This window comes from Acyrthosiphon pisum, chromosome A3 (assembly GCF_005508785.2).
Source record: "Acyrthosiphon pisum isolate AL4f chromosome A3, pea_aphid_22Mar2018_4r6ur, whole genome shotgun sequence".
In the NCBI taxonomy this organism is placed as follows: domain Eukaryota; kingdom Metazoa; phylum Arthropoda; class Insecta; order Hemiptera; family Aphididae; genus Acyrthosiphon; species Acyrthosiphon pisum.
The window spans coordinates 19,100,600-19,113,762 of NC_042496.1; the positions used below are offsets into that span (position 1 = coordinate 19,100,600).

The following is a 13,163-nucleotide window of genomic DNA, read 5'->3' on the forward strand; positions in this document are numbered from 1 at the left end:
AAAAGAATTCATTCTTTCTAAACACTGAATCGAACGTCTATACTATGATAACACCTAAGTAAAAAATATATAAAATAATAATAATTCATATTACTATCGACTCCCAGTATCAGACAAAGTTAGTGCTTGCTTCTGAAAGTTGTTGTAAAAATAATAAATGATTTTAATAAAAATAAATAACTTATGATCAATTTTATTGACAAACATAATACCTTAGTCAGTGATCAGTCAGTTTGTTATAAAAAAAGTTACCCAGTAGCCAATATACCTAATTATAATTAGCAGAATAAGTAATATACATTTTTAATTTTTTTTTTTTATCCGCCGAAGAACTGAGTAACTACCTATTTTTATTATAAATTCAAAACTGACTTCTTTAGGTAGATTATAATATAGGTACAAGATACTAGATAGGTAACAGATATTTACAGTATACTGTCTTATAAATAAAAAATAAAAAAAAATACTAAGTAGAGGCATTATTTATATTTCATTAACAATTTTTTTTATTATTAATTATTATCTAATAATGATGATTGTGTTTACTAGGTGATATGATTATCAGGGCTATACATATTATGGTTTAATATCGTTTGATTTAAAAAAAAAAAAATACTTTCTTCGTAGGTATCTCTTCTAACTTAGTTTATGGTTTTAACTTTTATTATATTATATAATTACTAATCAGTTTTTTTGATTTCTAGTTTAAAAAAACAAAAGCAAAATTAAATTCATAATTTTTTAATTACTGATACATGTAGGCACCATTACATTTTAACTGTTTAAACATCTGAGGAAATCCTTAACGTAGTGAATACAATATCAATGGAAATAGCGATCCATTAAATGCATTTTTTTTTTAATCAAAAATTTAAATATTTAATTAACTAAATTAAATTATGAACATATGGTTTAAACCTAAAAATTTAAATACTTGGTCAGAATACACATTATGATGTATTGTTGAAAAAAGAGTTGTCTATTTGAGTGAAAATTTATAATAGTAATATGTAAATTTAGATTTTGTTTTATCCTTATGTCTTATGTTTCTTGATTACCTAGCCGCCTAAGTTATGTATTTTCAAATAATTATCTACTAACTATTGAATGTTACTATTATTCAACGGTTGAGTTTTAATTCAAATCAAAATGAAATATTCAAGTATTCATTTATGTAGTGGGTCCTGGCGCATGCATTTAGTATTTCATAGATTCGTTACAGTAAGATCCGGTTGAATTATATGCATCTATGACAATTTATACCATGTAAATACATTTTATTTATAGTTGATACAAGATTAAAATATATAATATTTATCAAACAATTTATTAATAATTTACTATATAAGTTGGAGTATTTGTGTATTGGCCCTTAGCAAGATACAAAATATTCTATATTCTTATATGTAGCGAATGGAAAGAACTTGTAACATACAATCATAATAAAAATACAGTCAATATGTCACATGAATAAAAAAAAACGATTAAATATTACTAGAGTTTCTAGTTATGAAGAATTGATTCGCTCTTAGTGCAACCAAATAGTTGTGTAGAACAAGCAGTATGTGACCGTTCAACGCAACATAGGGGCACTTCCGCTCGTCTCAAGGGAAACCTATCAATTTTTAAAATTTTTTTTTCTAAATGTGCATTTAAAGGTGCTTTATAATATTGTAAAAAAAAAGCCCTGATAAACTTCGTTCTGAAGCTGTTGATGAAAAACTTCAAAAACTACATTTTTTAAAAAAAATACTAAGAATTGACAAAAAAATAACCCCCGATTTTCTGTGCAGTAAAACCACTTTGTGTAGACAGTCGGAATTAAAAAAAGTTGTTAAAAAGAACATAATTGGGTAGCGTTGAAAAAAATCGAAAAAACACCAAACACAAGTTCCTCCGCGCATCATTAAAGTAGTGTTGCGCACATTCGTATAAACGTAATATCACAAATTTTGAATAGTTATAATACCAAAACGAAGTTTGTCCGGGCTTTTTTTTTTACATTCTTATATAAAGCTCCCTAAAATACACATTTTAGAAAAAATAAATTTGAAAAATCGATAGTTGGCTATACCAAAATTATGACCCCGTTTTCACGAGCATAAACCACACAGTCCATGTGACCGTTCTTTATTGCAAAAGTGTACGTATCGGCATTCCACGGGCAGCCGTTTTCCCGTGCGTATATCAGGCAGTCAATGTGACCGTTCAATGCGGCATAGCTACAAGTTTTCTCATTCCAAGGGCAGCCGTTTTCCCGGGCGTATACCAGGCAGTCCATGTGACCGTTTGTTGCGGCATTTATGCATGTCCACTCATCCCAAGGGCACCCGTTTTCCCATGCGTATACCAGACAGTCCATATGACCGTTCAATGCGGCATAGCTGCAAGTTTTCTCATTCCACGGGCAGCCGTTTTCCCTGGCGTATACCAGGCAGTCCATGTGACCGTTTGTTGCAGCATTTAAGCATGTCCAATCGTTCCAAGGGCACCCGTTTTCCCGTGCGTAAATTAGGCAGTCCTTGTGTCCGTTCTTCGCGGCAAAGGTGCACGTATTCGCGTCCCACGGGCACCCGTTTTCCCGCGCGTAAACTAGGCAGTCCACGTGACCGTTCAATGCGGCATTGCAGCATGTCAACCTGTCCCAATGGCACCCGTTTTCCCGTGCGTATACCAAGCAGTCCATGTGACCGTTCTTCGCGGCATAACTGCAAGTTTTCACGTCCCACGGGCAGCCGTTTTCCCGTGCGTAAACCAGGCAGTCCTTGCGACCGTGCAACGCGGCACCGGCGCATGTCCAATCGTCCCAAGGGCACCCGTTTTCCCGTGCGTATACTAGGCAGTCCATGTGACCATTCGTTGCGGCATTTATGCATGTCCACTCGTCCCAAGGGCACCTATTTTCCCGTGCGTAAAGCAAGCAGTCCTTGCGACCGTGCAACGCGGCACCGGCACATGTTCTCTTGTCCCAAGGGCACCCGTTTTCCCGTGCGTATACCAGGCAGTCCATGTGACCATTTGTCGCGGCATTTATACATGTCCATTTGTCCCAAGGGCACCCGTTTTCGCGGGCGTATCTGAGACATTCCAGATATCCCGATTTCGCAGCCAGTTCACACGCTCCATATTTTTCTCTGGAAATTTCGTTCCAAGGGATGCCGATCTCGCGAGCGAGTTTCAGGCAATGTATGTGACCGTGCGACGCTGCCTCCTCGTATATGTTTTGAAACCTCTTGTCGTCGATGGTCAACCGCAACCTGTTGAACATGGTCTGCCTTTCGTTGCCCTCGTTTCGGTTTTTGTCGATTTTTAATATTTCAAACAGCGACTCGCAACAATGTCGCATATCGACGTCAGGTACCTCCAGAAAGTCGAACCTGTCACGCTCGATCTCGGTGCAAGCGTAGTACGCCGTTTGCAACAAGCTAGGTATTTCGTACGTTCTCTCGTGCATCGTAACCTGCTGTCTGCCCCAAACGTATAGTTGAGTGCTGCTTACATGCGTACAGTAAACGAAAATCGAAATAGTCACTCAAAACTGTTATTGACAATTAACGATAAAACGCCTGTGTTTACTATAACAATAAATTAACAACTCAAGACAAATAATAATGTTCAATGAGAAAAACGTTATTGGCAATCGATGTGTGATCGTCAACACGATTTACGCTATAACAGTAGGTGTAGCCAGTAAAGCGTTAAGAACATAAGATGGCGTACGAATAACAGTTTTTAAAAATTAAAAAAACCTAAATTATCCGTGCAACAGGTGCAGAACAGCCTACAAACATGAAATGATACTATACAAGTATACAAACATCCGGCATCTGACCATCATGGCATAATGACATATTACTTTGTTAATTGTCATGGCGATGGCTTATACAACAAACCCTACAACCGATACCCACAACAAACCCTACAACAGTTGTAGTAACTAGTAACAGTAGTACCTCTATATTTTCTATGGTACAGTTCAGACTGTATAGACCAGGGGTCTCCCGCCAAGGTTTTTTCACTGGCCAAGCTAAATTGAAATAATTTTGAAATAATGTATTTTATTATTATTATTATTATCATATTATTTTCATTTAGTTTTAATTGTTTTTAATTTATTGAATTAATTAAATAATATTATAAACCTAAACATACACCGGTTGGCGGTTAGTAAGAAAATGTTTGACGAAAAAAATATTTTACGTGTACATTAAGACGATTAAATATTGATGATGTATCGACTTTTTATAATAAAAAAACATTTTTAAACAATGTAAATAATTTAGATTTAAATATTTTATGAATTAAGTATTATTATTATTATTATTATTACCTATGAAACTGAACTTGGCGTTTAGTAATTATTTAATATTTAATTTATTAATTAATATTTAAATTAAATTTATTAATTAATATTTAATATTTAATTAAATATTTAATAATTAATAGTTAACTTAAAATTCAAATAATTATAAGTTAACTTTGAATGATACATGTATGGTTAGTATTGTTTTATATTATGTTTAATTTATATTGTCTAACTGTTTTTAAACTCGCTTCTCCCCTTTACAAGCTTGCTTTTTGGGACAGCTTCATAAAAATCTATATTTTTTTTTTTCAAATTTATGATGATTAAGTTATAATAATAATTATTATTATTTATCAATCATCATAATTAAAATATTATTTTCATGTTCTTTGACAAAACCTACTCATTTTGATCACTATTACAGTATATTACGGTATTATACCTATTATAGGTATATTGTTATTTGTTAGTGACTAACATGAATGTACTGTTTTATGCTATATATGCATCGTTCAATACTTTAATCTATATATATAAGAATCTAACTTGATTTTGGAGACGAAGGAAACCGGTTTGTTTGCTTATTTCTTATTGTTATTTATTTGTTTGTACTTGAATTTTTCTATTTGAAATATATACGAGTAAATTATTCATTGAACAAATAATTTATTGTTATATTTTTTCTACCTTATCTCTATTCTATAATAAAAAGAATAACATTTACCACTCACTCCAGTGGTTGAATTCAAAATTTAGGATATATAATTTTCAGAAATTAGCAATATATAATTGTTATAACAATAACTACGATATGTCGATATGTCATTACATTATATTAATTGTATAGCCAAAAAAAACAGGCCTAGTGCGACTGTGAGTCGGACTCGCACACGAAGGGTTCCGTGCCATCATCAGCTATAAGCATGCTGGCAACACTGCTTATATTATATATTCTAGGATTTTTAGTATTTGTTGTTATAGCGGCAACAGAAATACATAATCTGTGAAAATTTCAACTTTCTTACTTTCATGGTTCATGAGATATAGCCTGGTGACAGACGGACGGACGGACAGCAGAGCCTTAGTAATAGGGTCCCGTTTTACCGTACGGAACCCTAAAGGCTAAAAATAGTCATGTTTTTAAATTAAATTATAAAAAAATAATTTCTTCCGGAGGAAAATCGGGCAGCTAGTATATTATAAAATTTAAAAAGTATATAAATATTGTTTTATTTTACGGCTGTGTTATACAAAAATCTTATAAAATATTAAATCTTATATATATTATTATTTGTTATATACTAAAATATTATTACTTTTTGAGATTTAGATCATGGTTAGTGTAAAAATATAAATTACCTACACTTAAGTAAACGTGGTCTGTGAAGAAAATTATTATTGAATTAACCAATAGCGTTATATAGTTTATTTTCCATTGTTAATTTTTCAAATAATGAATCGTCATCTACAGTCTGTAGTCTAGAAAAATAAGAATGAATAAAAAATGAATAATTTTATATTATGCTCACCTGCAACTTCCTAAACACATAAGTATATACTATATAGTTTAATGTTATTACTTTGTGTCTTACAATCTTACTACTTTTATACTAGTTACTATGTTAAGACTCATCATTTGAATACCACTGCCTAATTAATATACTAAAGTACTAACTAAAGTATACAATATTATTGGAAATTGATGTCATTATATTATACATTTATACTCAGTATTCAGTTGTGAAATTGTACTTATGTATCTAATAATATAATATTAAAAATTTAAATATTTTTAAATTCGGAGGCCAGTGATAATGTCATAGACATAATATTATGTCTATGGATAATGTAATTTGTTGTTTATTCCAAGCCAAACTGTTATATTTTTTATCTATTCTGTGATAATATTATGTTTTTGTTATCAATTATCATGAACCGATGAAGCATTCCTCCTTAAATATATTTTTAAATATTACATTCAGTTCACAGTTGACAGTTGTTAGTGGTTGTTACAACTTACAGCTTAAAAGCTCAATCATTTTTATACTAAAAATTAGAAGTAACTATTACGCTCTCAACGTATTATTATTTAGAATGAGATCGTTAAATATCGTTCGTTTTCATAGTATAATAACATCCGACAAAAGTATTATATAATTACATTTTTAAGATGAAAAATATTAGTGTAATTTCAAATGTTTCGAACCAGAAACGACAATTAGAAACAACTTTCGATGGAAACTCTCAAAAACGACTTCACGTGGACGGTGATAGTGATTTTTTTGGTTTGCCACACAAAGTAAAACATTTGTTCAAAAAACACAAAGGAATTACACAGCTTTATGGTTTGAATTTTTTTAAATCTTTGAGCGTTTTAGATATACGACTTCTTCATAATACAACATTTTACACGTAGATTGGCAAATTGAATGTTTGAATTTAGATGCGATAAAAAGAAGAAAAAACTTGATTTATGCATTGCCTACAAGTGGCGGAAAAACACTTGTAGCAGAAATTCTTATGCTTAAAGAACTCATAGTTTATGAACGTAATGTTATATTTATTTTGCCATATGTTGCACTAGTCCAAGAAAAGGTATGAAGTAAATTATGATAAATCTTTAAAACCGATTTTTAATACAATATTTGAGTAGGTGCAATCTTTATGTCCATTTGGCCTTAACTTGGAATTCAATGTTGAAGAATATGTTGGTGGCAAAGGGAAACATCCTCCACTTCATCGTAAACGTAAATCATCAATATATATATGCACTCTAGAGAGAGGAGCTGGACTGGTTGATTGTATGCTGGCTGATAATGGTCAGTTAGGTGGACGGAGTGTTGGAATGATTGTCGTTGATGAATTGCATCTTCTCGGCGAACAAAAAAGGGGAGCTTTGTTAGAAGCAACTCTTACAAAAGTTTTAGACTCCAAGCAGTCCAAACGTAAGTAATATTTAAACTATAACTTGATATTATTGTTTTTAAAATACTTACCATAGCTGCTATTAACTAGATAATATTCAGATAATTGGTATGTCAGCTACAATTGGAAATATGCAAGAAATAGGTGACTTTTTAAATGCTCACGTATACACAAGAGATTTTAGACCTGTAAAGCTCACAGAAACTATAAAACTAAACGAACAAATATTTGTGATAAATAAAGATATTGATGGTTCTTTGAAAAGTAAACTTGATAGAAAATTAGATTTTGACGTAAGTTTAAAGTTTTGAAAATTTATTTTTGATTAAAAATAATAATTATCTTTAATTAGGCTTATTCAACTGATATGAAACTTTTAGACCCCAGTGGTATTGGGCTTCTTGTTCGTGAAATATTACCGGATGGTAGCTGTTTGATTTTTTGTCCTACCAAGAGCAGTTGTCAGAGTATTGCCAAAATTATTTATAAGACTATTGGACGGTAAGCATTATTCATAGTAAGATATTGTTATCATTGAAATCTTACAAAATGTACCTATAGTAATATTTTATAAATCTAATAGTGAGGAAACAAAAGTTAAACTTAAACAAAAAGAAGAATTGTATAAAGCATTGAAAGAAGAAGGCGACGGTAAAGTGTGTCCTTTATTATCCAGAAGTATCCTCTTTGGAGTCGCATATCATAATTCAGGTAAGACCCAAAGTACATTATATTGCTATAGTATAATATTACATATGAAATATGCTTTAAGTAATAAATGTTTAGGGTTGACGAATGCTGAAAGAAAACTGATAGAAGAAGCTTTTCTAGATGGTATTCTTAAATGTATTTGTTGTACATCAACATTGGCAGCTGGTGTAAATCTTCCAGCCCAAAGAGTAAAATTAAACAATTTATATTTTAGAACATTAGACCATAAGTGAAAACAAATCGTACAATCTTATTCTAAACCCCATTTGTGCCACTAACTTTAACATAGCACCTCTGAAAATGACTAAAAAAAATGTACTCACAATATAATTTCTTTTTTTATCGAGATTCAATAATTATAGTTGTTAAAAAAGGTGTAAAATTCCAGTTCTTTGATCCACTCAGTGTCAGCTTGGCACACCAAAAGCCCATAGGCCATGGATCAGTTTTTTTAAGGGGCCCCACAATGCCCCACCATAAATTGTGCCTAAAAATGGTTAAATATTTCGATAAATACTTTGCAGAGTCCCTACTCTCTAAATGGACGCCACACAAATTACAATACCCTAAAAAAACAGAGGGGCCATGGCCAGGACGAAACTGGGCCCACCCCACATGTAATACTGTACAGTTTTATTGAAATAAAAATTTTAATTTGTTAGGTCATAATCACATCACCATATGTCGGACGAGATTTTATGAAACAAAGCACATACAGACAAATGGTAGGACGTGCTGGTAGAGCTGGTCTGACAGAAAGTGGTGACAGTGTACTGTTGTTTCAAGAAAATGATAAGGAAAAGGTTATTATGAATACATTATAATTTTACAAATGGTTTTTTTTATTTTGTAATTTTCATAATAATTAGTCTAGTTGACAAATACAGTGGCTTACCTGTGCATATTTTTTATGGAATTTATGATAAAATGTATCAGTATACATTTATAATTGAGTTAAATTTTAGTGTTGAATAAATGCTTTCTCTTAATTATATATGACCATTAATATTTTATATTTTAGATTAAAGTATTACTAGAAAGTGGTGTTGAACATGTTGACAGCTGCCTTGGCACAGAAGAAAGTGTAGTTTATTCAATGATATTAAGCTCTGTAAGTACAGGGTGTACGTCTAGTCAACAACAACTGGTAGACCTGATGAAGCGTACACTTTTTATTCAACAAGCTGAGAAACGTAATGTTGAATGTACAGTTGCATCAGATCTAGTAGAATCATGTTTAGATAAATTAAAATCAATAAATGCATTTGATAAGCCAATCGAAGACAAATTAAAACTAACATCAATTGCAAAAGCTGCAGTGGCTGCCAACTTGGACATATTAGAAGCACAAAAGTTATATACAGAATTATTGGAAGCCTCAAGTGCATTAATATTGACTAATAAACTTCATTTATTATACTTAGCTGTTCCTTACACAGAATGTATCGCACTAGAACGTCAAAATGTTTTAGATATAGTAAGTATAGCAATAGAACATATTATATTATATTCTATTCAAGCTGAGAATTATATTCGGTAAAGGCGACATCCGTACATTACCCTCGATGAGTCTACAACTATCTGTATTATCGGCTGGATTTAAAAACGTCCTTGTGTTCATGTCGACTGTCTATTCATTTTTTTGACTTGAATGGAGCAAGTGTTAAATGAGTGTAATAAAGATTTTTAACTTATAATTTCTTATAGATGACAAATTTACAAGGAGACCAACAAGCATTGGCTAACCGATTGGGATTAAATGAATTATGTATATCACAATTCTTTAGTTATGGAAAAGTCAAAGTAAGAAGGTGTCTTTAATTAAAAAAAAAAAAACGACATTCCAAATAGTTCCGTGATAAATATTTGTAACTTGTCTAATAACTTGGTTATGCTCAAAAACACAATATCATATAAATTATTTATTTTTATTAAGTTAAATTTTATGTTAAAACTATTAGAATGTATCTGAAAATATTTGGAATAAATTTCTCATGAGTTTGATTTTGAACGATTTGTGGAATAAAGAATCTATTTGGACAGTGTCTAAAACATACAACTTGCCAAGGGGAACAATACATTCATTCTTATCAAGAACTGCATCACATGCTTCTTCCATATTAAGATTTACTGAGGTAAATACTACATTTAACTATAACTAGGGTGCCCAGGACATTTTTTCAGGTTAAGTAAGATGATTTTACCCACCCAGTACCCACTTCCTAAAATCTAGGTCTTTTAGCCTTATATTTTTCAGTTAATTTTATTGCATCAATAATTATATTTGAAGAGAATCTTTTGAATTATAATTGTGTGAAATAAATTCAATCATATTTAAACTTACTTTTGCTCAATAACATATAACTAGGGCTCAGAAGTTATATATTCTATAGTCATATTATTTTATAGGTTTACGATTTATAACAGACCAGGCTTAAAATCTTAGCTATTCAATAACCAGTTTATAAATCGAAAATTGAAATGTTATATTTCGTCAATTTTAGGGTGAAAATGCATATTTTTTGAGTTTCATATAACGTATACTATGTATATATTTTAATATTTTCTAAAAACAATAATATTGAATATATAAATTAATATTATTTAATGTAGGGAGGTATTTATTGTTATTATCGCAATGAACTATTAATTTAACGACAATGGTACGATGCGCATTTAATCTCTATCGCTCTAATATTCTGATGTACTATCTTTTCAAAACTATTTTTCAGGTCAATAAATTGTCAAAATGCCATACTTCGGCCATATTTTAAATATTATAAATTTATTTTTCTAAATTTTACATTTCTTTTAGTACATATTTTACAATTTTTCCTTACATATTTTTCTTTTGTTAAGTCCTATAACTACCGAGCCTTAGGGCCAGTTGCACCGTCTCTGATTAAAGTTAACCGGAGTTTAATCGGCCGAATTTGCCCGGTTAAATATCTGTTATCAGCTGATTAAGCTTAATCGAAGTTTAACCGTAGACGGTGCAACTGGCCCTTATACATTACCAAAAAGTTTCACTTCACCTAAATATAACTAATAAATCACTATTATGCTAATCAGCTAATCTAATGAAATAATCATAATAATTAATAAGTAATAACTAACAACTATATAATTAGTAGAATATACAACAAAAACAATATGACTAAAATTTACGACTTACGTTATAATATTGAAGATTCAAGTAATGCGGCTTATTAAAATATTTTACAGTAAAAATACCTATTATAAAAGTTGTAGAGAAGAACTTTTATAACAATCGAAAGAAGACAGATTTTTTATATTTTTATTAATTAGTAAAATAATTAATCGTTATAAGTGGAAAAAAAATTGTTAATTTACCACGCGATATTGGACGATTGGAATACGACATCAAAAATCGGATTTCTTACGATTGTTAAAAAAGTGGTGCGGTACTGCGTTATGGCGCGCGGGGTGGTGGTATGAACACCTAGTATCGAATGCTGCCACTGCTTACGGGCGCAGAACTTGAGCGTAATTTTCTGCAGTTTTCTTATAAAACATACTTTGCGCGATCAAATAATATGGGTTACTGAGTGGTTTAATTGTAAAAACACCTATGAACAAAATTGTAGAGAAGATTTTTATCTGGTTCGATAAGTAGCCCGATTTTTGATATCTTTAAAACATCATGAAATATATCGTGATTAATAATACACTTTTTTTTTAATTTTTCAAAAGTTATTTTTAGGACTTAGAAATTAAAATTTCAAGAATTGGGCTTCTTACGGAACCATATAAAAATCTCTACAATATTGTTCATAGGTGTTTTTACAATTAAACCACTCAGTAACCCATATTATTTGATCGCGCAAACATGTTTTTAAAGGAATTTTTTGATCGATTTTTTTCCGTCACACATCCTCATAATACTAAATATATTTATATATTTATTTTAGTATTATAATATATAATACTAAATATATTTATTTTATTTTATTTAAATTTAACACCTCAAAGGGGCATATAAAAATGTATCGAAAAAAAAATTCATTTTATATAAATTTAAATTATAATCATTAGAACACAACCACTATCAATTGAATTTGTTGTTATTTATTATTTCAATTAAAAACAAATCAAATTAATTATTTTTTAATTTTTGCGACATTTCACATATCTATTTTCTGCACTAACTTTTCAATTTTGAGTGAAATTGTATTGTATTAAACCACTTTTAACATAGTTGTGACACAAAATGAAAATTGTATAATCTTTGTTTTTATACATTCTTACAATTAACTATCCATAAATATTGATAACCACTTGCCATAAAAAAATTAGCAGATTGTTTGACATGCCTGCCCCCAATGCCTACTGGTATTGTTATTTCAAAAGTATAGCTATAAATAGGGTTGGGTGCCACTCAACTAAAATATTTAATGTTATTGAAATTAAATCAGTTTTAAATTTTAGGCATTAAAAGATAAAAAATTGGATCATTTCCCAATGTTATTTCAAAATATTATTCCTAAACTTAACATAGGAATATTAGGAAGTTCATCAGATCTTGAATCATTAATGAGTTTGCCATCAGTGAGATTTGTAAGTATATGATCTTTTTATTACGGTCGAATGTGGTCAGCTTGAAATTGTTAATACCTCAATCTTTTTTCCCAGTCCCTAGAATTTTCTGATTGTATTATCCTCGGATAACTTGAACTTTCAGTTTCAGCCGGTCCCTTCAATTTGAGTTAACCACGTTCGACTGTAGTATGGAAATTTTTTTCATTAAATCAAATTAATGTAAGTATTTATTTTAGGGTAGAGCAACTCAACTGTATAAAGCGGGCTATAAAACATTGAATGATGTAGCTAAAGCAAATAAAAAAGAATTATGCAATGTTATTAATCATTTACCATTAAAAGTATCTCGTGAGATGATTGCTTCTGCTAAAGTGAATTTTTTTAACTATAATTTTATTATTTAATTTACTTTTTTATATTTTTTTTTTGTTATATAGCTTATGTTGTTGTCGGAAGCAGAAGCACTAGAAGAATTAGCTGAAAGTTTGCGTGCAGATCTAAACCAATCCATGTCAAAAAATAAAGAAAATTCTTTATGGTTCTAAAAAGTTTATCCTGCATTAATTGCTAAACCATTCCATCAAGTAGACTAGTTTTCTCTAGTCCACATATTAAAATCTACAATTATACTAATGATACTGATTAAGTCACAGTGAATTTT

At 30.4% G+C, this 13,163-nt stretch overlaps 2 protein-coding genes across 4 annotated transcripts; one reads left to right on the forward strand and one right to left on the reverse strand.

The window, feature by feature from the left end:
• Window positions 1-939: 939 nt before the first annotated feature.
• Window positions 940-4,065, reverse strand: LOC100165470. The gene has a single exon (XM_008185589.3). The coding sequence runs from the start codon at window positions 3,452-3,454 to the stop codon at window positions 2,069-2,071; it is 1,386 nt and encodes a 461-aa protein (XP_008183811.1). The 5' UTR covers window positions 3,455-4,065; the 3' UTR covers window positions 940-2,068.
• Window positions 4,066-6,251: 2,186 nt separating this feature from the next.
• Window positions 6,252-13,163, forward strand: LOC100163417 (helicase POLQ-like). 3 transcript variants are annotated; one of them, XM_029491535.1, is made up of 14 exons: window positions 6,253-6,651; window positions 6,750-6,901; window positions 6,960-7,251; window positions 7,322-7,524; window positions 7,584-7,732; window positions 7,815-7,942; window positions 8,018-8,130; window positions 8,605-8,745; window positions 8,964-9,419; window positions 9,650-9,745; window positions 9,904-10,077; window positions 12,392-12,520; window positions 12,739-12,873; window positions 12,940-13,163. In XM_029491535.1, the coding sequence occupies exons 1-14, from the start codon at window positions 6,477-6,479 to the stop codon at window positions 13,045-13,047; spliced, it is 2,451 nt and encodes an 816-aa protein (XP_029347395.1). In that variant the 5' UTR covers window positions 6,253-6,476; the 3' UTR covers window positions 13,048-13,163. The 3 variants fall into 3 exon arrangements, with proteins under 3 accessions (XP_008183670.1, XP_029347395.1, XP_003240510.1); XM_003240462.4 differs by having other exon boundaries at window positions 6,254-6,651; window positions 6,723-6,901; XM_008185448.3 differs by lacking the exons at window positions 9,904-10,077; window positions 12,392-12,520; window positions 12,739-12,873 and having other exon boundaries at window positions 6,252-6,651; window positions 6,723-6,901.